This window comes from Sphaerodactylus townsendi, linkage group LG14, assembly GCF_021028975.2.
Source record: "Sphaerodactylus townsendi isolate TG3544 linkage group LG14, MPM_Stown_v2.3, whole genome shotgun sequence".
In the NCBI taxonomy this organism is placed as follows: Eukaryota; Metazoa; Chordata; class Lepidosauria; order Squamata; family Sphaerodactylidae; genus Sphaerodactylus; species Sphaerodactylus townsendi.
The window spans coordinates 10,223,215-10,248,638 of record NC_059438.1 but is presented as its reverse complement, the minus strand read 5'-3'; the positions used below and the strand labels follow the sequence as shown (position 1 = coordinate 10,248,638).

Here is a 25,424-nt window from a genome sequence, read left to right as displayed (position 1 = left end):
CTTAGAAAATACTCACCTTTAGGGCCGGTGGCCTGATTCACTAGAAGGCGGCTCCCTTTTTCTTTTTAGTAAAGTTTATTAATTTTCCAACAAAACAGATATCTAGAAATGTACAACAAATATTATTTCTTCTCCAGTTCTTTAATGTAGTCGTCTAATCTAATGGTCAGCAGCGAAGAACGACGGTGACGCATGAGATAACATCTGGTGGAGATCGCCAGCAGCGGAGCTGGGGTCCAGGTTCCTAGCTTAATCTCCCGTGCTGGTTCCTGGCACCTTTATTATGATGATCCTAATGGGGCGTGTAGAGGGCGGAGACCGGGAGAGTCGGAGAGCGGGGAGGCGGGGAGATCATCATGTGATGCATGATCTCACCTGGCTGCTACGATGCGGAGAAGAGCGTAAGCCGCCTGGGCCTAATCCTCACCTGAGGGGCAGATCATTTGTCCCTTTGTCTGGGACGCCGGTGACTGAGCCAGATAGTTCATGACCCGTGACTCATACGGGGTTGAGAATTCAGGGGAGTCGCGGTGACCAGAAGGTCGTAGGGTCCGTTGGTGTTCCAACGTTTCTACCATCGGTGCTGCTGGGTCAGCAGTGCATCACTACATCTCCTCCTTTTACATTTTAGAAGGGGACCCGGAAATGCTAGGGGTGATTTAAAGGGACTCGTCTCCCTCCGCCCGTCTGGTCAAGCTGACCGAGCTGCTTGTGTAACATTAGAACTTAGTTGCGGGGTAAGGGAAATTCGAGGGGCTTCCTACACACGTTACAGGCAATATTAGACACACACTGGAAAGGCGAAGCAAGATCCGATAACGAGGGCATACAATTAAACCAATGTAGAGAGCTGTACAATAGCACTCAACCATCCTCCCGCAGCCAGCTCCAGAGGGCTGACTACCAATGGGGCAAAACATCATATTTCAGATTAGATACAATTTCTTGCAGCTCACGTACTTTCATATGAATCAATTGGGAATTGTCAGAGAGGTTAAAGCAACACATATTATGTACATTTTCACAACCTTGGTGATGCAACAACAGCAAGTAATCAATAGCGCACGCGATTATCTAAGGTCGCTGACGAAGTTCCTGCTGCTTTCGGAGGCCAGGCATCCAGAGCGGTGGAGGTAGAGTTGATAGACTTCGCGAGAGCGAGGCCAGCGGCCCGATAGTCTTAAGCGTTGTAGGAAGGCGAGTCCGGGGACTCCCACTAAGGAAGTCGCATAAAGGGAGACAAACTCCGCTGGAGAGAGGCGACAGCGTCATCAACAGGAGGGATCGAAAGGCAGAGGCGGGCGGCCGGCGGCGTCCGGGCTCCTGGGGTGGAGCCTGGGGTAGGACGATGGTGAGGCGACTGAGGCAACAAAGAGTCCCGGCAGAGAGTCGAGGCGGGAATGTAATTAAACGTTCTCTCCCCGCGGGTCCAGAACCAGCCCCTGGGAGCAGGATGTTCTCAACACGGGGAATGTCCTCCATGTGTGTGCAGTTCCAATTGGCGAACGGTGAATGGGCCCGGTCGGTTCCCGTTTGGTTGCGCCCGGCGTCGCGAGGCGCAGGTGTTGGGTCGTGGTTAGCGACAGTCTTGGTGACAAGGAGAGAGCGCCAGCCGGAGGGTTTGGACGACGGGTCCCCAGTCGCTTCATAGAGGTACCTGATGGATGAGGCATTCATGAAGGGCTTAACCCAGAAGACTCCGCTAGGAAGTCTCCGGCTTTGCAGGCGGGAAGCAGGCAGGAGCCAGCAAGCTCCCAATCTTCTGTGGTACTCGACCCAGGCAGAAGGGCGAAGGCGTTGGCAGCGGCGCAAATTGCTCCCAGATGTTGGTCTGGTGGCTTCGTCAGGGGTGGCGATTGCCGCTGGCAGAGGAAAAGCAGAGCGGGCAAAGGATGGTGGCCGCTGAGTTGGCAGTGATGATTGCAAAGAGAGGCACAGAGGTTCTCGGATGTCGGGGTGGCCTTGCTGGCAGCTCTTGAGCTTGTCTGGCGGTCGCTTTGGCGTCTCCCCAGGTCATTTGGGTCTTTGGCGTTAGCGGCGAAGCGTTCCTATTGAGAGCAGCTGGGCGGATCCTTTAGAGAGATGTGTTCCATCTCCGGGATAGAAGTTGATTTCCTCCTGCGCCATTCCATGGGCTGGCCTGTCATGGCGAAGTCAGTCCACAGGGACCTGTAGGAAGAAGGATTCGAAACACACCCCTTCCCAGGTTATATGGGAGGGCGAAGATCCCGCGCCAGGCTTCGGTTCCTGGCGGATGGCGGGAGATCGAAGATCGAGTTTTGTTTGAGTTTGGGTTTAGAGTTTAATATAAGAAGGCTTGTTTTGCAGCCTGCGTGGAAGGTTGCTTTAATGCAATCTACTGGGGCCGCCCTACTCCCTCTTTCTTTTAATTGTTTGACAGGAGGGCAGGAGGTAGGCGACCCTGGGTAGGAATTGGCTTCAGAGCGTCATCAGGGTAAAGGCGGGTCCGAGCCTCGAGGGGAGGGACAGAAGGCGGTCCGGGGGGATTGTGGGTATGCATGCTTAATCAGCAACACAAAGGGGGGCTTTGGAAGCACCTTTGGGGATAGGTGCATCCGGGAATGAAGCAATCAGGCGATTATTAGAAGCAGATTCCTGCAGCACACAAAGAGGAAAAAAAAGGGGGGGTTTCTTTGCAAGGAGTTGCACTTACCGTGACCTTGGTGGCTAATGCAGGAGGGCTGGAGTGGCAGCGAAATTTGTGATCCGAATTATCTTTGGGAGATGCTGCCCGCCCGAAACCACTCGGCCAAGCATCTTAGAAGTGATGATAGTGCTATAATGCCATCACCACTGGAGGCTTAAACTGGTTTGTGGGTGAATTTGAGTGCGGCAGCCTCCCAAACTGGGGCCTGTCCTGGCAGTGCTGGCGGTACCAGGGCGGCCCAGATTTTACTAATCCAGGAGAGCCAGTCAGCAATTGGCCCTCCCGCCTTTTGGTCGAGAAACAGAAGGAGAAAGAGAAGGGGAGAGGGAAAAACAGGTTCCTATACGGAAATAGAAAGTGAATTTAGGAAGTCACAGTTGGGATCAATGATCTGTGATGGCTTTACCCATCCCAGACCAAAGTCGCTTTTGACCTGGACTCTATGAGGTCCCTTTCCCCAGAGATTGACATGGATGTCTAAGCGATGCGGACTGTCGAAGCTGCCTTCCTGGGCTGTTGACCGTGGCCGGCCCGGATGCTTTCCGTCTGGTTTGTCTCCCCACCCCAGATGCGGGCAAGCCTGCGATTAGGCCACTGGGTCAGACCTCGGCTGCTCTGATGACGGTAACATCAGCGGTGTCTACCAGGCCCTTGAACATACATCCTTCTATGGCGAGCTCCAGGTATGGGCGGAGCTCCCGATCGGCGTCCACCGCTCGCGATGGTGGTGTGGGCTCGCCATGTTGGCGCTGGGGCTTATGTAGCCTTTATTGGGTCAGCTTGGCAACGATGGGGCAAGAAGAATCAACTGGCGCAGCGCTGGCTCCGCAGGCAATTCCTGTGGGATGTTTGTCCAGACCTGGAGATGGATGGGTCCTTAGTGCGTGGAGTCAATCACTCCGGGACGATGAACAGTCCCTGTTCAGCGGCAGAGGCCTTTGGCAGCACTAGCCCAATAGTCCCGGTAGGGAATGGGCTCATCCATACTGGAGTTGGGCGCACAAGAACCTCGTGGGGAACTTAAAGGAGATAGGCTGGTGCGCATGCGGCGAGATGCCACGAGGGGGTGGTTTTGGCAGGGGCCTCGTGTTTGGGTCTGCTCTGAGTACTCTCCTCCTTGGTCCTGGGCTGAGGGAGATGTCCGAGGCGGGAGTTTCCCGATGGGCAGTCGCTTTCTCCAGTGGAAGCCTTTCTGGCATCGTGGGCGGGTTTAGAAGGCCTTCTCCTCCTGGGGAGGACCTCCTCCGCGGGTTGTAGGCCCCAGCCGGGCTGCCTGCACTCCCTCGAAGGAGTGTCCTGACCTGCGCCAGTTAAAGCAACCCCCCTGGGGCTGTCCCCTGGTGGTGGAGAGTGCTGCGGCGAGGAGGTTAGCTTGGTGAGCGGAGGATCCGATGTCCTGGCAAGCTTTAAGCATGTCGGCCAGTTCAGGATTCTTGCCCAGGCCATTGATTGCTCTGGCGGCACTCAGTGGGCGTTCTCTTTAATGCAGGCGCTTATGAGGAGCTCATTCTGGGCCTCTTAAACTATCTACCTGCCTTTTGAGAGAGCTTCCTGAAGCCTGTTCACAAACTTCGCATAGGGCTCTTGGGGTTTTGCGGATGGTGGAGAAACTCTGGGTTGGCTGGCCGGCGTTGGGGACTTTGATAAATGCCTTGTAGGGCACTCAGAGGCGACCGTAAGGGTGGCCTCAGGCAGGACAATCTGATCGCTGGGGTTGGTATGAAACCGTAAAGCTGAGAAGGCTGACAAGGCGCCGGTATCCTGCTGATGCATTGCTGGCGGAACTTCGCTTTCCCAGATCACAAATTGTGCAGGGCTCAGGAGCATCACGAAAGGTGGTTTTCCAGTCAGCCGGAACCATTAGGTGATTCCTCGCGATTGCCTCCAGCATGCCTCTCCGTAGGGGCTAGTGATTCCTACGTCTGCGTAAACTGGCGGAGCTCAGTGAGGATGTTATAGCTTAAAGGGCGGTATTTTCGACAACCCGCTTGAATGGCGCCACCACCTCCCCTCGGTATCTGTGAAATGGACGGGCACAATGCAAGAATATCGGCATCGCCTTCCGTCAGGGTTTCTTTCTTCTGCAGATCGTGGCTAATACGCGCAGAGTTTTGAAACCCGCTATTAAATGGCGTACAGCGGAGGTGCAGTGGCTTCGAAAAATGAAGGCGGAGCAGGGGAGGCTGAAGCTTGGCAGAGAGTTTGAAAATAGGCGGGCAAGGGGCAGAAGGAGGACAGGCGCCCAATTTAAGCGGATAGAGAAAATTCGGGGTTGAAATTGAAGGTGAAAGATCGAAGAGTGACCTACAGCAAGGGAGCCATAGGTCTGCAGGCTGATGGCGACATAACATTGTCTCCACGCCAGTAGCAGTGACATCGGGCGCTAGCGCAGGCTCTGCTAAGAGTGCCCGATGTTTTCCCAGTCCTCAAGATTCAATGTCCCCCCCTCTGGGTACCATGGACATTGAGCTTCAATCTCCTCAACCAATCGCGCTAGCTCCTTCTCTTTACGGGACCCTGCCAGATTTCGCTAACGCTTTCAGCTCGTCAACGTGGCTTGTCATAAGCCCTGCTTTTGCAAGCTCCCATACTCACCGGTGTTCCGGCCGGACGAGAGTGTCCTAGGGCGCTGTCTCTGGATGCCCGATCCAGAGGACAGGCGATATGCAGCAGTGGTCCCTGGATGCGCTCGATCCAAAGCGGACTTCGGTATCAGCGGCCCTTCCCAGGCGACGGTGAGCAGGGTGGAGGAGCGAGGATTCGCGGGTTTCGGCACCAGCGTGAAGTCGCCCCACCCGGTCAGCGTAAGAACGAGACGAGACGCGGAGATAACATCTGGTGGAGATCGCCAGCAGCGGGAGCGCTGAGGTCCGTGTTCCTAGCGAATCTCCCGCGTGCTGGTTCCTGGCACCTTTTATTATGATCCTAATGGGGGCGTGTAGAGGGGCGGGACGGGAGAGTCCGGGAGAGCGGGAGAGCGGGAGGGCGGGAGATCATCATGTGATGCATGATCTCACCTGGCTGCTACGTGCGGAGAAGAGCGTAAGCGTCTGGGCCTAATCCTCACCTGGGGGCAGATCATTGTCCCTTTGTCTGGGACGCCCGGTGACTGAGCCAGATAGTTCATGACCCGTGACTCATACGGGGTTGAGGAGTGGGGGTGCGGTGCGACCAGAAGGCCGTAGGTCCGTTGGTGTTCCAACGTTCTACCACGGTGCTGCTGGGTCAGCAGTGCATCACTACACTGGAGAAGGTATCAATCAATTAGCGTAATTGTCATGCCGCTATTTTCTCAATTTCCTACTCTTCTAGGGCTCCCTTGTTTACTTACCACTATTCTTTCCTGTGATAACAGCTTAAAATTATCAGATTGCTTAACAGTAATTCTAATAATCAATTCTATGGTTTATTCATTTCATTTATTCGATGTATACCCCGCTCTCCCCCGAAGGGCTCAGGGCGGCTTAACAACAGACAAATCAAACAGCAAACAGCATCGATCATAACATATCAAAAGTAAACAACATTTCAAGACATAATAGCAAAATAGCAATAACATCTTAGCAACAAGAAGCGGTATCAAGCCTGACAATTTGCTAAACGAATAACAGCAGCACTAAGAACAAATCCACACCTATCCATACTAAATCCATACAATAGCAATAAATCAACAATACATTAATAGAGCATAAACATATATCAAAATGGGCAATATCAAAACATTAACAATAAATCAGTATCAATACATATTAACTATTGTAACCAGAACTAAATATCCAAACTCACCTGGTACCCGATTTGCAGAGGATCCTATAGCTACTGGAAGGCAGTTTCATGTGCCTTGCTTTGCAGAGCGATGCTTGCTCAGCAACACACAAGTGCAGAATTCTCTGGTCATTTGGGCATGATTTTTTTGCCCCAGTGTGGATGCCGTTGGAATATGGGCTCCATCCTCTTCCTTCACAGTATCATGGGGCTTCCATGCACTTCCTGGGTGTTCCTGTACCAAACCCGTGTTTCTGTGATGTTTTGGAGAAGATCACAGCCAAGCCAAGATGGCACCCATGTGGAAGGGAAAGTTTGGATCTGCCCAATCCTGCCCACCTTGGCACCATTTGCCTTGCCTCAGTCCCTGTGGCCGCAGCCATTTCCACATGCGACTCTTCTTTTTAAATTATATATTACGCCTGGTCCTCTGAATTGCCAATTTCCATTTAATTTAAAAAGTTTTTAGTCCCATTTGTTGTGCAGCTGTGCCTTTTCACTTATATCTCTACAGTGAAATGGGCTAGGACAGGGGTAGGGAACCTGCGGCTCTCCAGATGTTCAGGAACTACAATTCCCATCAGCCTCTGCCAGCATGGCCAATTGGCCATGTTGGTAGGGGCTGATGGGAATTGTAGTTCCTGAACATCTGGAGAGCCGCAGGTTCCCTACCCCTGGGCTAGGGACAAACAAAAGCCGAGAATTCAGAGAGCCTAATAGACAAGTTGGTGTACTGCTATAGCACAGCGGTTCTCAACCTTCCTAATGCCACAACCCTTTGATACAGTTGCTCCTGTGGTGACCCCCAACCCTAACATTTATCCATTTTACAGATGGAGAACATTGATGCAGAGAGTCTTAGGCGACCCCTATGAAAGGGTCGTTCGACCCCCAGAGGGGTCGTGACCCACAGGTTGAGAACCACAGCTATAGCACTACAGTGATATATCAATTGCTGATTGAAATAAAAAATGAAAAAGGTCCATAGTGACCTGGGAATGGGGGAGTGGGGTGTGGACCATATGTTGTGGGAAGGGAAAGGCCTTGCCGAACCTCCCATGTTAACATCATAAACTAAGATGACCCTGCATGGTATTACCCAGTGTGGTGTTCCTGGGATATCCGTCCCTGGGAGCAGAAGTTCAGAGTCTTTTTGCGCTGCAGAGGTAGATGAAAGTGTGAAAATTGTGCCTTTCTGCTGGCCGTTCTTCAGTCGGCAGTAATTCTTGGTGGGATCCAACCCTAAGTCTACATTCTTCCCCAGATCTCACAAATGTGTGCAAGGATTGGTCTTTCTTTCTGCAGTTGTCACGTTGAACTCGAGCATAAGCCCCAAACAACCACAGAATATGAGCTCGTACGGCGAGCCCTCCTGTTACATAAGTAGATTTGTTGTTGCAAATCTTCTGTTTATGCCAACAGGTAATGAAAGCTATGAAGGTGGGCATGAAGGAATACGAACTGGAAAGGTGAGTTCCCTTTTGGTCCTAGTGACAAAAGTTATAGGGAAGTCTGTCTTTGTTAACGGGGATGCAACAGATGAAGCCCAAATGATGCTGATTTAATGGCAGTTACATGTGCTCGTTTTGAGGTGGTGTTGGAAATATTGTTTTATTGCACAGACGGCGTTTCATCAGTTTCCTTCAAGTTATTAGACGGCACTTGATTGCTTTTAGATATGGTTTAAAGCTGCATAATTCTCTTTGCCGACTTTTTATGTAATTTACAGAAACTATATCTAATAGCCATTATTGTTGTTTGATAGTTTCCAATAAAGCAGGTTTTTATGGGTGTGAATAACATGGTTATGCCTGGTACGAACACAAGTATTTATGGGGGGCCATAAAATGTCCTAGAGCGCTCACTGAGATTTCTGCTGCAGCTGGAACAAATATTGCCGGCTTTTTGTTTGTGCATTTCAATTTGTATTTGCCGTGTCAGTTTCCTTAATGAAAGCATCGCCGTCCTTTGTCCTGCCCTTGTCTGTGTTGCTTTGCCTCCTAGCAGACACCCACAGGGGTGGGCAGAATGATGTGGGTTTGGTCTTTATTCACTGGGACACACGTGGCACTCTCATCGTGCTGCTTGGGGAAGGATAGAAAGCCAAGATGCTTGCCAGGGATACAGGAAGCAGGAAAAGCAAATCCGTGCTGAACTTGTGCCCAGGTAGGGCCAGCATGATACAATGGGGAAGAGCAGCAGACATTAACCTGGAGAACTGGGTTTGATTCCCCACTTTTCCACATAAAGAAGAAGAAGAGTTGGATTTATACCCCTCCTTTCTCTCCTGCAAGGAGACTCAAAGGGGCTTGCAAACTCCTTTCCCTTCTCCCCCCTCACAACAAACACCCTGTCAGGTAGGTGGGGCTGAGAGAGCTCCAAAGAACTGTGACTAGCCCAAGGTCACCCAGCTGGCGTGTGTTGGAGTGTACAGGCTAATCTGAATTCCCCAGGTAAGCCTGCACAGCTCAGGCGGCAGAGCGGGGAATCAAACCCGGTTCCTCCAGATTAGAGTACCCCTGCTCTTAACCACTACGCCACTGCTGCTCCTGCTGGGTGACCTTGGTCCAGTGACAGTTCTCTCAGAACTCTCTCAGCCCACATGGAGGAAAAAGACCTCCAAATGTCTCTTGCCTTGAACATCCTGTGGGGTTGTTATGAGTCAGCTGTGACTTTATGGCATATTCCACCACACTCAGGGTTCGAACAACTCGGTGTCCTTGTGAAAGTTCAGCAGAAGTCTGGTTAGGAAGGCAAAGGCACTCTTGTTGATTCTTAAGTCTGCAATGAATATTGGTGAGCAAAGGGTTTGGTAAACAAGGCGCAGCTCTGGGAGAGCTGGTGGAAATGAGCATCAACAGATCAGTTTCCAGACTTACCCAGTAGGCCGAGCTGCACGTACAGATAAAACAAAATTGAAATTCAATGTCCAGTGAGGCTGAAATCTGAGAACTGCATGTATTCTACAGCGTGAACTGATTTGCATATTTGCTTCTATTTTGCAGTTGCCTGTCTGAACTTTTTGCCGGTTTGCCTGGTTTCTTGGTGTGGTGGGTGGGTGGCAAGGAACTGCACAGGTTGAGGGAAATTTGTCCCAAAGAACTGAAAGTTTTTGTTTCCTCTTTCACTTTGGAAACGCCAGAGGGTTCTTTGCTAACATGCTTTTAAACAAGTTTACAGCCACGAGGGTTTGGAGCTCAGTTGCACTGAGATGTACCTTTAAACATGCTTCCCATGTTCTTTTCCCTCCTGTGAAATAATTCTGAGCAGTACAACAGTGTGAAGGCATTTACAATCAAGAAGAAGAAGAATTTTAATCCCAGGGCTCACTTTTAAGTAAAACACAAAATCTGCTTCTAACACACACAAAACCATTCTTCCAATTTTTCTCTGTAAGGTCGTGGGATGTAAAAGGATCACAGGTACTGCTGCACAAAAAGAAATTTGGATAGGTGCAATTTATAATGCTGTCATGAGAACAAAGGTATCTGGGCAGCTGCCCTCCTTTCCAAATGGGCCAAACTCTCTTTCTTTTTCAAGAAGAGGGGGAAAAAAGAAAGAAATAGCAGCGATGGCCCTGCCTATGATCCACCTTAGGCCAGAGTACAGTTTATGTGTAGGCGCCAACTAAATGAAGTTTGGATGCCGAAGTCACAATAAAGAAAACAGAAGAATTGTGTAGGTTTCGGTTCAAGAGAAGTCTGACTTTGAACAGAATGAAGGATAAAGGGACCTTGATGAGCTTCTCAGTTTGTGCTCCGGGACAGATTTATTTGCACCAGCAATTAATTCATTCCTATCCCAGCGGAAACCCGAAGTGGCTTGCCTCATTCTCCCCTTCTCCATTTTATCCTTACAACAGCCCTGCAAGGTAAGCTAGGTTGAGTGTGTGTAACTGGCCAAAGGCCACCCAAAAAGCTACCAATCTTGATCCTTCTTGATCTGAGATTGCAAATGCCTTAGCAGACCAGGTGCTCAGGAACAGCAAAAGCAGAAGGCCATTGCTTTCACCTCCTGCATGTGAGCTCCCAAAGGCACCTGGTGGGCCACTGCGAGTAGCAGAGAGCTGGACTAGATGGACTCTGGTCTGATCCAGCTGGCTTGTTCTTATATTCTTATATTCTTATGTTCTTCCCTGGCAGAGTAAAGACTTGAACCTGAGTCTCCAACATCCTAGGCCAACACTCTAACTACAGTATCACACTTTGCATCGTGATATAATCCTGCAGGGGGAAAGTGCCAGAAATCACTTGAATTGTACTTCCCTCTCTTGCTAATTTCCTCAAATTGTCTGGATTAATGGGGAATGCTTAATGTGATTATTTACAGATCAGTATGCTGACTGCCAGCTCCCTCTGAACGGCAGGATGCCCAGTTGCAGCTATGCTGCCCCGCCGTTCCCAGGAAGGCTTTCCAGTGTTGTAGGGACGCAAAAAGGCAAAAAACTCCCCAAAACCCCACAACCAGAAAGTCCTTTGTAGGGCTCTCATGAACTTAAACCACTGAAAAGGTGGGTTAAGTCCAGGAGTCGGGCGCCAGGGTCTCCCGTGGCAAAGTGGGGTGGAAGCCAACTAGGGTCGGCTCCTCCCCCAGCCATACCCTTGGTCCGCCCCTGTGACGCCGGCAGCAGCAGGGAAATAGGGATGCTGGTGCGATGTCCAGCACTGTATTCCACCGCCAGTGGATGCCCCCCTCCTCCTCGGCAAGTGCTCCAGGGAGAGCGAATCTGCCAGTGCAGCCCTGTGCTGCTCCCATGGGTGGATTTTCTCCCCCCCCACCTTTGGATGCGGCTGTGCATCACCTTTGCTGGGAAGTTAAATTTGCTGTGCTCTCAGGGATTTTTTTTTAAAATGTCACTAGGTGGTGTCTATTCTGATCTCGTTCTTCTCATCCTGTTTTTAAAAGCTGTGTTTTTTAATGAGGTAATTAACACTTGGCTCATAATTTTTTTGTCAAGTGGCATTTGGATAGAGATTGGGATCCCATTAAAATGAATCGTCGTGTTTCAAAGGGATGTCCTTACTTGACCTGCGTGCGGCAAAAAACGGGGACATAAACTAAGCTTTCCAGCCCAGCTCAGAGGGGAGGGAAATTGGGTCTCTGCAGAGATCAGGCTGAATAAATGGGCCTCATCCTCTCCAACCCCCCCACCCCACCCCCCTGCCCATCTCTGCTGAAACCAAAATGCAATTTTGAGGCAATGATATTAGCATCTGTGCTGCATTATGAAACCTTTATGAAGTTTTTTTTTTAAAGCTCCACCCTGTTCTCTCCTGTCGGGCAATGAAATATGCCATCATTCCATCGCCTGCCTCGCTTTTTCTTAAGAGACTGGCGTTTTTTTAAAAGGCGACCTGCGAATGTGTAATGCGTTTGCTCTTTCCTTCCACCTGGGTTGAAACAGAGAGTATCTTGTGAAATACCGTGGAGGTGATTATGGAATGAACAACTTCGGGTTTGTTTGTTTTATTTTAGCTGTCAAGCTTGTCTTTATGTCTTTGGCAGGACACAGATCCCTCATCATGAAGGGCATGGCCGCAAAACCCTCTCCCTCCTCCCCCACTTCTGCATCCATACCCCCAGCTTCTTGTCCGCCTCTCCGGAGAGCAGCAGTGGCGTAGGAGGTTAAGAGCTCGTGTATCTAATCTGGAGGAACCGGGTTTGATTCCCAGCTCTGCCGCCTGAGCTGCGGAGGCTTATCTGGGGAATTCAGATTAGCCTGTGCACTCCCACACATACCAGCTGGGTGACCTTGGGCTAGTCACAGCTTCTCAGAGCTCTCTCAGCCCCACCTACCTCACAGGGTGTTTGTTGTGAGGGGGGAAGGGCAAGGAGATTGTAAATCCCTTTGAGTCTCCTGAAGGAGAGAAAGGGGGGATATAAATCCAAACTCTTCTTCTTCTTCCTACTGCCAGACCTCCTCCATCTGGGTGGTGAGCACAGGGAAGTGCTGAGCCTGACATTGTGCCCCCTGCCACAATTACAGCACCAGTCTTTACTACGGCCAGGACTATGGGGAGGTGGAGGGGACCCATCTTCTCTGTTGGCTGACCCAGCCCCTGGCAAAGCAAGAACCTTTGAGAGAGATCGATCTGGCTGCTTGGTAAAAATTGGGGAGCAAAATGTTGCAAGTGCCTGGCGTCCAGTCCCAAAGCCACCTTTGGGGAGGATAAGAAGGCATTTGTAGTGCTAACTTGTATAGGGACAAAGATATCTTCTTGGTCAGGTGGCTAGAGGCCTGTGAGATAAGAATATGTTTTAAATGAATATTTTGTGGCAAGGGAGGGCATTAGGAATGCCAATGCAGCATCTCTTATCCTTGGGAAGGGGAGAATGGCATTATCTTTCTCATTCAATAATTTTTATTGTTTAAAAATATACATACAGTTATTCATACATTATTTCTCTATTACAGCTAACAAAAAAAGGTCTAGTCCAACCCTTTTACCAAATCATTTTCTTCATTGCTGTCCTTTATTCTGATAAACAAGTAGTTTGGTTTGTTTCTTATCTTTACTACTTTTAGACTTCCTCATTGGTTTGGCTGAGTCTGAGAATTAAGTAAAAAAGCAAAATTCAATTTCATCAAATAAGAGTTGATATACAGTTAAATTTACAGATTCTTCTATTAATGTATATCATAATTTATATCATCATATCTTCTATACATATTATAGTTTAATATACCATTAAATTCAGTTTTCCTTTAGGATATTTATGTTATCTGTATTTTTCTTATCTTCTTTTCTACAGAGTACTGAAGATAATCATTCCATGTCTTCTCAAATTTTATTCCAGGAGTAATTCTTTTCACCTTAACTGATAATCTATCTAATTTCATGTAATCGGTTACTTTAAGTAGCCACTCTTCCTTCGTTAAATGACCTTCTCCTCTCCAATTTTTTGCTATCATCATTTTTTGCTGAAGTGGTCATGTATAAAAAATAATCCTATATATATTTTATTTTTAGAAATCTTCCATATTCCTATATTCAATATATATATATCTCGGGGCAAAATCTACCTGTATTTTCAATATCTTTTTTATATGTTCTTGTGTACGACCATCCAAAACTTTTTTTTTAATTTTCTGGCAAAACCACCACATATGTATCAATATGGTACCCTCTTTCTTGTGACAATGCCAACATTTAGAGTTGTTATTTCTTTAGTTATTTTTTACGCAGAAGTTGTGTTGGCGTCAAGTACCATCGGTGGTATATTTTAAGGTAATTTCTCTCTCTAACTCTAAGCTTGCTGAGAACTTAGTGTTAATTTGCCAACTAAATTCCCAGTCTTCATATTCTATTGGTTTTTAATATCCTGTGCCCACCTCACCATTGGCCATATTCGTAACATTTTCTTTTCTTCCCGTCTGTAGGAGTCAATAACAACTTATATAATTTTGGAGAAAGCCTCTTTATTTGGTTCTATTAGTAGGACTTTTATCCAAGTCCGTCAAGTTTTTTTGTTAATTGTCCATTCTTCCATGTCTTTCCTAAATTGTGTTTGAATTTGTTGGTAGGTAAAACCAGTGGCAGGGTTCTTGCCCAATTATTATGTCGGTGTCTTTCTTTGAGTCGTTGTTATTTCTCTGTGTCCAAATTAATATATCAGAATACTTTAACCAAGCTGTTTATTGCTTTATTGTTTTGGATATTTAAACAACTTTCTGTTCTTGACAGCCAGGATGGTATTTTACTATAATAAGAGTATTTATACTTTTCCCAGGCCGTCAATAATGCTCTTCTGATTATATGATTTTTGAAAACCTTATCATTTCCTTTTCTTGTGGGCCAAAGATATTCATGCCAACCTGCACTGATGTTATGTCCCTCTATATCCAAAAGCTCTTCATTCTCCAGTTTTATCCATTCCCGGACCCATAGCAATGATGCTGCATCATAGTATGTTTGTAGGTCTGGAAAGGCAAAACCTGCCTTTTTTTTTGGACTCTATCAATGACACATACTTAATACGATGTCTCTTATTGTTCCAAATGAATTTCAGAAGGTCCTTTTTCCATTCTACAATTGTCTTTGAGCTATATATTACAGGTAAGTTTTGGAATAAGTACAAAATTTTTGGCAGTACCATAGTCTTTATCAATTCAACTTTCCCTGAAATTGACATGGGTATATTGTTCCATTTAGCCAAATCTTTTTTTTTTTATTTCTGCCCATTTTTCTTATAATTATTATTAAATAATTGATTATTGTTATTTTCAATCTCAATCCCAAGATATTTAATTCTTTTCTCTACTTGTAAGTTTGTTTCTATTCTTAATTTCATTTTTTTTTCTTTTACTGTTAAATTGAAATCCTAGGAATTTTTTGTCTTTTTTTTTCTATTTAGAATAAAATCCTGCTTGCTGTCCAAATTTTTTCCATCTCACTTCAATCGTCTTTTGATAAATTTTGATTCGGGTCATCTATAGAAAGAGTACTAGATCGAGTCTGCATAAGCCCTCAGCTTTATAGTTTGTTTTTTTAATCCTTATCCCTTTTATAACAGTTACTGTTTCTCGGAAAGTTTTTTCTAATAAGACCTCTAAGATTCAGGTTAAATATTAGTGGAGACAGCGGGCATCCTTGTCTGGATTCCTTTCTGGATCTCTATTTCTTTAGATTTGGTCCCATTTATAATTAGATTAGCTCTTTGAGTATCATATATATACTATTTTATTGTATTTGCAAAGGTTCAGCTTCCAGACCCATTTGGTTCTAATATCATATATTCTCTATAAATTGCCAGCTGATGATGATGTTGTATTGAATGCCTTTTAAATCGGCATCGGACAAAAAATAAGAGCCACTTTTTTACTAGGATTCCAATTCAAAATTCACCTGTGTTTATCACCATTCTAATGTTTTCGCAGTTATACTTCTTTCTTTGATGAATCCGGGGTTTGATCTTTATTTATATATTGTGGAATCACTTTTTTGTAGCCTCTGGGCTAACACCGTTGTATTAGATTTTATAGTCGGTGTTAAGCAAAGATAATCGGCTCTAAAGCCAGCCAACTGTTAAATTCTCCGTTGTTTTGGGTATTAGGCTAATATTAGCTTGTTTCCGAGTCTCTGGCATCTGTACAACTGATGCTACATTATTTATCACTTCTGTCAATTTAGGGGCCAGAATGTTCTTGGAAACAACTTGTAGTAATTGCTACGGCCATGTATAATGCCGTCCTGGTCCAGAGTGTCTTATTATTTTGGCCATCGTTATTGCATTCCTAATTTCTTCCATGTCAAAGGAGTTTATTTAATGCATCTAAAATGTACCTTTTCTATCCTACTTCTTATGTTACCTTCAATATATTGCTCAATTTCCGTTTCATTTTGATGTTTTTGTTTATATAGTTCTGAATAATATTTATTTATTTTTTCTATTATTACTTTTTGGTCTGTCAAATAATGTTCCCCTTCTTTTAACTTTGTTATTATTTTTCTTTCGTTTTCTTGTTTCAATTTAACACTTATCCATTTTCCTATGTTTTTAGCATTATAGAAATTTTTTTGCCTATTTCGTTTTAATTTATTTAGGGCTTCTAATTGCCAACTATTGGTCATGTAATAGAGTCTTTCAGTATTTTAATTTTGTTTCCTAATTTTCTATTTCTGGGTTGTTGCGATTGTTGTTGTTGTTCAGGGAGGTAAGTTCTTTCATTATTTCTTTTTTGTTGATTTCCTCCTTTTTCTTTTTTAAGTTTATCATCCTTCTTGTATTAGGATACCCCTAATAAAGGCTTTGTGAGCATCCCAAATGATTTTTATGTCATCTACTGTTCCTTCATTAAGCTGGAAATATTCTATTATATTTTTCCTACACTCTTTTTCCACTTCTTTGTTCTCAAGTATATAGTTGTTCAGTTTCCATGTTCTTGAATTTCTATTAACTTCCAATTGCCATAAAATTGGGTTATGGTCTGAAAATAATTTCGGTAAAAAAGAAATATCTTTAGTTTTAGTCACTAATTGTGACGATGTCCAAATCATGTCTATGCGAGTGGAAGATTTGTGTCTATGTGAGAAAAAAGTGTAGTCTTTAGCATCTCCCCATTTTTCCCTCCAAACGTCCTTTAGTTGATAACTTCCCATCATGTCAAAAAAAACCTGTGGCAGTTTCACTGATTTATTTTTAATTATCCCTTTTTTTCTTTCTTAAGTCCTTTCTTATTACTCTATCTTTACTTGGATCTACTATCCCATTGAAAGTCTCTCCCACATGCAAAACCACATTTTCATAGTGGTATTCTGACAAAATTGTTGTTAAATTTTTATAATATTCTTGTTTTTTCTCATTGGGTGCATATACCCCTACCAGTAATATTTTGTTTCCTAACACATTTATTTCCACTCCAATATACCTTGCCTGGGAGTCTTCAAATTTCAGTATCGGTTTTAGGTGTTCCTTAATGTACAATGCAATTCCCGTTTTTTTCCCTATGTGCCGTATGGAAGAATTCCCCCATAAATTTTCTTTTAATAAGCTCTTCGTCCTTCTTTTTGATATGCGTCTCTTGAATGCATACAACGTCACATCTTTGTTTATAAAGAAATTGAAAAAATATTTTGCGCTTTTGTGGTATATTTAATCCATTAATATTATTTACCAAAATCTTCAAGTTCATGGTTTTTAATTCCCATCTTGGTGAAGACAGAATCTCCTATAATAATATCTTAATACTTATTAGTTCATTTTCTTTGCCATTTCCTTGTTCTTTTCTTCTATCTACTATATGTAGTTCTATCATTGTTGTTGTCTAGTTTATATTTACATATTAATTCTTATTTGCTCCTTATAATTATATTAAGGTTTGAAATAGTGAATCTATCCTCTGTTCCCTCCTTTCCTCCCTCTCTATTCCCTCTCCCTTTTCACCGTACAGTCAAATACTTCGTTGTAATTGGTGGAGATAAACAAAATTCAATTAAGAAATACATATATATACATATACCTACATACGTACAAAGATACATACATACATCCATACGTATACACATACACACACATATGTACATATACATATATAGACACCCATATATACACACATACACACACATATATATACATGCACATACATGCATCCTTATCTGTACATACATAATTATACTTACATTATTATATCTATATAGTTGCACCTTCCTTTGTACAGCTTTCTATTCAGCCACTTGTAACCATATAAATATTTACTTAACTATACACACATTATATTTATATTTCCACATATCAATATATAGGCACCTTTATATTTATTCAGAACAAAGAGGGACACATTATTATGTTTACCGTTCTATTCAATCAAGTTATCTAATTAATATGATCTAAATATTATCTGCATTATTTTTATAATACCAGCTAAGAATTAATTCCACAGTATATATAATAATTCATAGCCTTACATTACCAACAACAGTGTCTCATTTTTTGTTAAGTCTTTTTTTGTATTTTTGCATGAAGTCTTTCATTTTCTCTTCAGAATTTATAGTCCAGTTTTTGCTTTTGTAGGTGAACGATAACCCTTCCAGCACTTCCCAGCGATAAAGGATGTTCTTTTTTTTAAGGGTGTCAGTCAAAGGGGTATATTTCTTTCTTCTTCTCCGTATAGCTAATGGTATTTCTTTTAACAAGGTCACCTCTTGGTTTTCAATCCTCAATTTCTGTTTTGCGTGTTCTCTTAGTAATGTGTCCCTTGTCTCTTTTTTGAGGAAGGTCACGATAATGTCTCTAGGCACGTTGTTCTCTTTGGCAAATTTAGAGTTAACTCTAAATACAGAGTCTATTTCTGCCTCTAGCTCTTCATTTTCATATTCTATAAGCTGGGCCATTTCAGGTATTATTCTCTTATCCAGTTCTTCATCTCTTTCCTCTTTCAAACCTCTAATCCGTATATTTTTTTCTTTGCTTCTTAATTCCATTAGCACTAGTTTTTCCTCCAGAAATTCTATTCGCTTATCTTTTTCATCCATTCTCTCTCCCATTGTTATTAGTTGTTCTTTAACATTGTTAACATCTTGTCTTGTAGCCAGGACTGCTTCCTCAAGTTTTTTAACTTGCGCTATTTCCTGTTTAAGTTCTTTAAAGTTATTTTGCATATCCTGTTGTAATGTAGCAATGTTTTGCTGCATTGCAGAGATCATTTCATAAAGTATTTCCATTTTTGGAGCAGACTCTGATCCCCTCCTTCCACTTGTTATTTCCTCATTTATTCCTCCCTTATCTTTCGTTTGCATCTTTCCCTTAGTCGCCATTTATTTTCTTAAATAATTGTTGGTAATGGAACAAAATGAGCTGTCTTCACCATTAACTTGTTAAGTTAGATACACATTTTTCCACATCAGCAGTTCTAAACGTAATCCTTAGGGCTATTTGCTTTGTATAGGTCCCGTCTTCTTTTCACGTGCCAGAGTGGCTAATTTACATCTCTATGGTTTCGCAATCACCTCCTTCCACTCTGCCTCTGACTCTCCTCCGCTCTTTCCCTCTATTCCATTCAACTTGTATCCTTAAAGTGGTAATGTTTTTCCTTCTTTCAATTTAAATGTGACTGCTTTTCTCTCTGAGCCACAAATTTGAGAAGTTTCAGTCTTCTGACCTCTCTCGGTAATTGCCCAGTTTAAGTTTTGTTTATCTTTTTCCTTACCGGGGGTCCTGTCTCCACTCTCCTCACCTCTATATTCAAAACCGCACATTCAAACCGCCCGTTACTTTCTGTTCTCATATAGAGGTGGAAGCATATAGAAGAGTTTAAACTCTTTTAAGTACAGACTTCACCAAGTTCAATGTCTGTTTCTACAAAGTTTGTATTGATATATGTCTCTAGGGTTTGGGTATTTTGCTTCCAAAGGGGAAGGCTGCTCTTCCCCGTTCTAACGCCCTTCCCCCAACCGTCTCCGTGAGATTTTCTTCCGCGCCAGCTCACCGACCACGAATTGCAGGCTCACGGGTCCCCTAACTGGGGTTCAGCGTGGGTGGGATATCTTCCAGCTCCGCGAAGTCTCCTACCGCCCTAAATATTTTAGGGTTCGCTGCGGTGAAGGGCGTCAAAATCAGCAGCTCCGCAAGGATGCTGCTGCCGCTTCTCTTCCCAAACCGGAAGCCCCTCCACTCTTCAACCTCTTATCCTTGGGAAGGGGAGAATGGCATTATCTTTCCAGCTCTCTTTAAACTGCCTCTTGCCTTTTGTTTGGCTGAATGTGACCATCCCCTTAAAAAAACACCCTTGTTGGCGGGAACATTTGAGTGTGCAGGTCTCCTTTTGCTTCTGCAGTTGCCACTTTCATTATTCCCTGTCAACCTGTAAAGCTTGACAGCTTATCCCACTTCTTTGTGTGTATGTGCTCAAGTTGCAGCTGACGTGTTATGACCCTGTAGGGCTTTAAGTCAAGAGAAAAAGAAGAGTTGGATTTATATCCCCCCTTTCTCTCCTATAGGAGACTCAAAGGGGCTTACAAACTCCTTCCTTTCTTCACAACAGACACCTTGTGAGGTAGGTGGGGCTGAGAGAGCTCAGAAGAACTGTGACTAGCCCAGTTGGCGTGTGTTGGAGTTCACAGGCTAATCTAGTTCCCCAGATCAGCCTCCACAGCTCAAGTGGCAGAGCGGGGAATCAAACCCGGTTCCTCCAGATTAGAGTACACCTGCCCTTAACCACTATGCCACAGCTGCATAAGAGACATTATGAAGTGGTTTGCCATTGCTTGCCTTACTTTCACAACTCTGGTATTCCTTGGAAGACGCTCATCCAAGGTCAGGGCAGCAAGTGTGTGACAGCAGGCCTCCATGGCAGAAGTGGGGATTTGAACCTGGTTTTCCTGGGTCTTAGTCCAACACTTCAACCTCTACGCCACATTGGCTCTCTAACCATACATGCGTCACCCTTTTTACTAAACTTTATTTAATGTAATCTCTACCCCATTTCTCCCCAATGAGGACTCAAAGCAGCTTCCTTCATTTTAAATCTCACAACAACCCTTTGAGGTAGCTTAGATCGGGAGTGTGCGACTTGTCCAAGGTCAGCCAGCAAGTTTCCATGCTAGAGTGGAGATTTCAGCCTGGACTTCCCCGATCTTAACCTGCTAATGTAACCGCTCTACTTCTCTGGCACTGGTTTGCTTGGTCATGGCAAATGTGAGCTATTTGACTTTTCTTTTCTTTTTTCATTTGGATCTTACTCTTTAATGAGAATTTTTATTTATTTTACACATCTGAATAGCACATATGTAGAAAGAGAAAGAAAAGATCCCGATCTAGTCCCCCCTCCCCCCTATAATAACCATTCTTAATTAAAAGAAAAACACACCTACACATACACATATATATGGTGACTTCCAGCTACCTCACTAAGGATCCAAGTGGAAATCTAACTCTGTGCTTATAATTAATATCTACTTTTTTCACTTTTAGTCCTTTTAATAATCTTAATCAAATGCACTGTTTTCATTTAAAATCTCTAATCCTGCTGTTGTTTCTCTGTTTGTATACGTTTTCAGTAAGTATTCGCCAAAAGGATTTCCAGTCTTTCAGAAAATGGTGTTCTTGTCTCTTATAACAGCCTTTTGAATAGTCTGGGACGCTCTCTAGACATCTGGCACTGTAGAGGTTAAGGCCAGGTGACTGTTGGGGGATCTCTTCCTTCCAAAGAGAGAGGCATCCTTCTTTCTGTTCCAGACAGCAGCTCCCGTGTCGTAGGCTCCGTGAAAACCAGTTGCAGGAATGGAATCAAAATAATTCCACACTGTAAAACTGCCCTGAATAATGCCAAATCAATAACTCAGCCAAGTGGAGAAATATCATAAGGTTTAACTGTGAGTGCATTGTGCTATCCCTCCTTTATTGCCTGGATTTTATCTAGCCTTACTAAAAGGTTGATTTGATTTCTAGGAGACAGCTGAATTCGTTTGTAAAAAGAGCCGCTGGAACACGAGGCCGCAGCCCCTATCCAGAGATGCTCTTGGGTGTCAATTGGTTACCTGCACGTTGCCGGGTTTGGGGCTCTGTCAACTGGTCAGCTGTTTTGGGGATGGGTGAGGTGGGTTGTAGTCATGGAAGAGTAGCTGAAGAGTAGCAATCCTTTCTGCCTTTTGCCTCTTCACCCTGCCCTCAATTGCCTGGGGCTAGGTTTGGTCAGTGGTACACGTGAGCTCCTGGTCTGGCTGGGTGTCTGAATCAACGTCCCAGAGGACAAAGCCCGAGCTTGGGCCACAAGGACTTTTTAGGGCGCCGTATTCAAGTATTTATGGGGCCTTTGCTACAGGGGTGACTGTAACAGCAAAGTGATTTTGTCATACAGAGCTTTCACCCCACTAGTTGTTGCCGTCGTTGTAAACCAAGGTGGGTCCAAGGGAAAATGGAGCAAGGTAGCTGTCAAACAGGTATGCCCTCTTGGAGAGGCAGACACAAGATCCCTCTTGTGGAGGAGACATTTCTCTACTGAAAGGTGATCCTCTACCCCAAGATTGTCAGACATGAAGCCCAGGGGTCAGATGTCGCAGAAGAGGAGGAGGAGGAATTTATACCCCGCCTTTCTCCTGTAAAGAGACTCAAGGCGGCTTACAAACTCCTTTCCCTTCCTCTCTCCACAACAGACACCTTATGAGGTGGGTGGAGCTGAGAGAGTTCAGAAAGATTGTGACTAGTCCAAGGTCAAGCAGGCATCTTGATGAAGTGGTTGAGAGCAGTGGACTCTAATCTGAAGAGCTGGATTTGATTTCCCCTTCCTCCACATGAGCAGTGACCGCTAATATAGTGAACTGGATTTGTTTCCTTGCTCCTACACATGAAGCCTGCTGGGTGACTTTGGGCTAGTCACAGTTCTCTCACAACTCTCAGCCCCACCTACCTCACAAGGTGTATGTTGTGAAGAGGAGAAGGGAAGTAGTTTGTAAGCCGCTTTGAGTCTCTTTAAAGGTAGGGAAAAGCGGGGTATAAATCCAAACTCTTCTTCTTGTCTTCTTCATCCTAGGAATCTATAGAACAAAATGTTCAGATGTGGGTGTTCCTTTATCCCCTCACACATCTAAATTAATTGTGGGGAGGGTGTCTGCCAGGAACTTCAGTCTGTGCTAAGAGTACCAGTGAGGCTGTCTTCTGGTCTGTATAGTTGTGTGTTGTTTATATCCCTTGCAGGTGAACTATGTGTCTCCTGGTCAGTGAGAAAAGCAATTGGGTCTGAGTAGGCCTTATTTCATATAACCCCTGTCGTATCCCACCCCCTATTGCCTCACTTTTCTTCCCTGATGACCCAGGCTCTATTCCACAAAAGCTTATGCCAGAATAAAATGTTGTTAGTGCTTTTAGACTCTTGTTTGTTTTAACTGTCTTAGTGCTCTTGGCACTTCAAAGATCCACCACCCGAGTTCTTGCCCCCTCCGGCATTGCCTGACCTCCATGCCCTCCAGGGGAATTAAAGTTGACTAGAAACCTCCCTGGATTTATTGTTGCTGCTCTCCCTTGTGGTCTTCTAAGGAAACTTGTTAACTGTCTTCCTTTTCATCTCAGTTCTTTTCCCCCTTCCCCATCCCGGAGCTTAAACCCCCGTATCTCTCCTCCTCCGCTATCACCCCGCCTTTCTCTTGCTTTAATCGAGTGCCAAAACATCTCCATCCCGGCCTTCTGTGAATCAATAGTGTAAGCGGGATAAAACAAATCATACACCACGAGGTCTCGGCTGTGACTTGTTTGAAGTGACAGCGGTGTCAATACGGAGCCTCTCCTCCACTCCAATCGTTTCCCCCCCTCGGCTTTTGATATGCATGGCGTAGCTCTGTGCGTGCATGTACACACTCACGTTTGGGTGCCCTTCCCAGTGTGAGAGTCCAAATCCGCCTCTTTTATTCTGCATTCTGTTCACTGTCATCCCCAATTTCTAAAGCAGGGCTTAGGCTATCAGATGAGTCGCTGTCATATCTTCCGGTGTTAAATTTCCAGATCCGCTGAGCTCTCTTACGGATTACGGTTCACACTTTTCATTCATCCCTCTCTTTTTTTCCCCAAGGGCGCAAAAAAGAAAAAGGAGATTGTACACATCCTTTCTCCGGCAAAGGGGAGAGAGACTCGCTACAGTCTCCTTCTCCTCTTTGCCTGGAGTGGTTTGTTTTTCCCCCTTTTAATTCGTGCCTTATTGTCTTGTAGACAAACTCATTATTTAAAGTGTTATTCCTCCAGTTATCCAGATACACTTGTTTAGCATTCAGAATTAAGAGGCCAGAATTTCATCTGAAGGGGAACCTTTGAAAAGTTACAAATCCCAGCCGGAATTGCAGACAACCTTTTTAAATGTTCAGTCGGTAAGAAATAGATTCCTTGTTTCTGGCATTCCAAACAACAGGTGCGTTCTGCTAACAAGCGTTCCTGACGTACCAACAGATGTTGCGTTGTCTTCTGACCTTCACTGAAGTGATGTGCACTGAGCAGGGGGATTCATTTTGCATAAGCAGGCTGGGTGCCAGGAGAGACTTGAACATCTTAACGTGAGTGTGGTTTTGCAGAATTGCTACTTAGCAGTTCCATTTTCTCTGCTCCCGGAATTAAAATGCACATGGAATTCCTTCTAGACAACTTCTAGAAACTTCCTTCTAGAAACTGACCTGACTTGCCTGTAAATGAGACCTGTTCAAGAGTCAGATTTTTTGCTTAACTTCTCTTGCTGTAGCCACCTGATTAGTTTGGTTGCTCCTTTCTGCATCTGTTCATGCTCAACAGTATCCTTTTTGTCACGTGACGACCAAAAACTGTCCATGTGTGGTCTCCTAATAGATTTATATAAAGAAGAAGAAGAAGAGGAGGAGTTTGGATTTATATCCCCCCTTTCTCTCCTTCAGGAGACTCAAAGGGGCTTACAATCTCCTTGCCCTTCCCCCCTCACAACAAACACCCTGTGAGGTAGGTGGGGCTGAGAGAGCTCTGAGAAGCTGTGACTAGCCCAAAGTCACCCAGCTGGCGTGTGTGGGAGTGTACAGGTTAATCTGAATTCCCCAGATAAGCCTCCACAGCTCAGGCGGCAGAGCTGGGAATCAAACCCGGTTCCTCCAGATTAGATACACGAGCTCTTAACCTCGAACGCCACTGCTGCTCATAAAGGCATTATGATGGCGGTGATTTTATTCCTGAATCCTTTTCTGATTGTGACCAGCATGGAATTTGCCTTTTTCATACTATACACTGGTAACCACTGCTGTCTACTGTATCAGCCAGCATGGTGCAGTGGTTAAGTGCGGTGGACTCTAATCTGGAGAACTGGGTTTGATTCCCCACTGCTTCACAGCAGAATCTTGTCTGGTAAACTGGATTTGTTTCCCTTCTCCTCCACATGAAGCCTGCTGGGTGACCTTGGGCTAGTCACAGTTCTTTGGAACTCTCTCAGCCTCACCTACCTCACAAGGTGTCTGTTGTCGGGAGAGGAAGGAAAAGGAGTTTGTAAGCTGCCTTGAGTCTCCTTACAGGAAAGAAAGGAGGGTATAAATCCAAAATCCTCCTCTTCCTCCTTTCTTCTCTTTTCTTTTTTCTTCTTTCTTCTTCTGAAAGCAAGGCTTCTGGAGAAACCCACCACCCCATTGGGCTGTGAATTATGGTGGTTAATGCATCTGTACCAACTTGATCAGTCCCTGTAAGGACTGGATCCTGTATTTGTCCTAGGATGGTGCCAATTCTGGTATTGTTGTGATTTTTAAAAAAATGTTGAGGGCCAGTGTTGATTGCAACAAATTGTGGTGTTCTTTTTATAAGCAGGAAGCATAGAAATAGGGAAGCACAGAAGTAATATTCTGGTGAGATTCACAAACAAGCACTCCATCCCAAGAAAAAAAGTGTAGCTGCATGTTCAGCTGTTGATAGCTGAAAATCCAGGCATTCTTTGTAAAACTCTTTAACTTCTAAAGTGCTCTTTCCCTTCTCGTGCTCTAGTTTTCCACGTATTCCACTGAGGCAGAGAAGTGAAAATTTATTTTCAGTGGTGTTGCTGATGGGAATCTTCTCATAGCACATTTTG

The 25,424-nt window shown here is 44.7% G+C and overlaps 1 protein-coding gene and 1 long non-coding RNA gene across 2 annotated transcripts in view; one reads left to right on the top strand and one right to left on the bottom strand.

Moving 5' to 3' along the window:
• Positions 1-25,424, top strand: part of PEPD (peptidase D) — a 189,581-nt gene that overhangs the window by 64,956 nt on the left and 99,201 nt on the right. Inside the window, exon 9 of the mRNA XM_048515733.1 lies at positions 7,856-7,902. Coding sequence (XP_048371690.1) covers positions 7,856-7,902 — 47 coding nt within the window. The remainder of the gene's footprint in view (positions 1-7,855; positions 7,903-25,424) is intronic.
• Positions 12,782-17,656, bottom strand: LOC125443539. Its single transcript, XR_007246139.1, has 2 exons — positions 17,554-17,656; positions 12,782-12,983 (listed from the first exon to the last, which is right to left on the bottom strand). It is a non-coding gene; the product is annotated as an uncharacterized LOC125443539 (long non-coding RNA).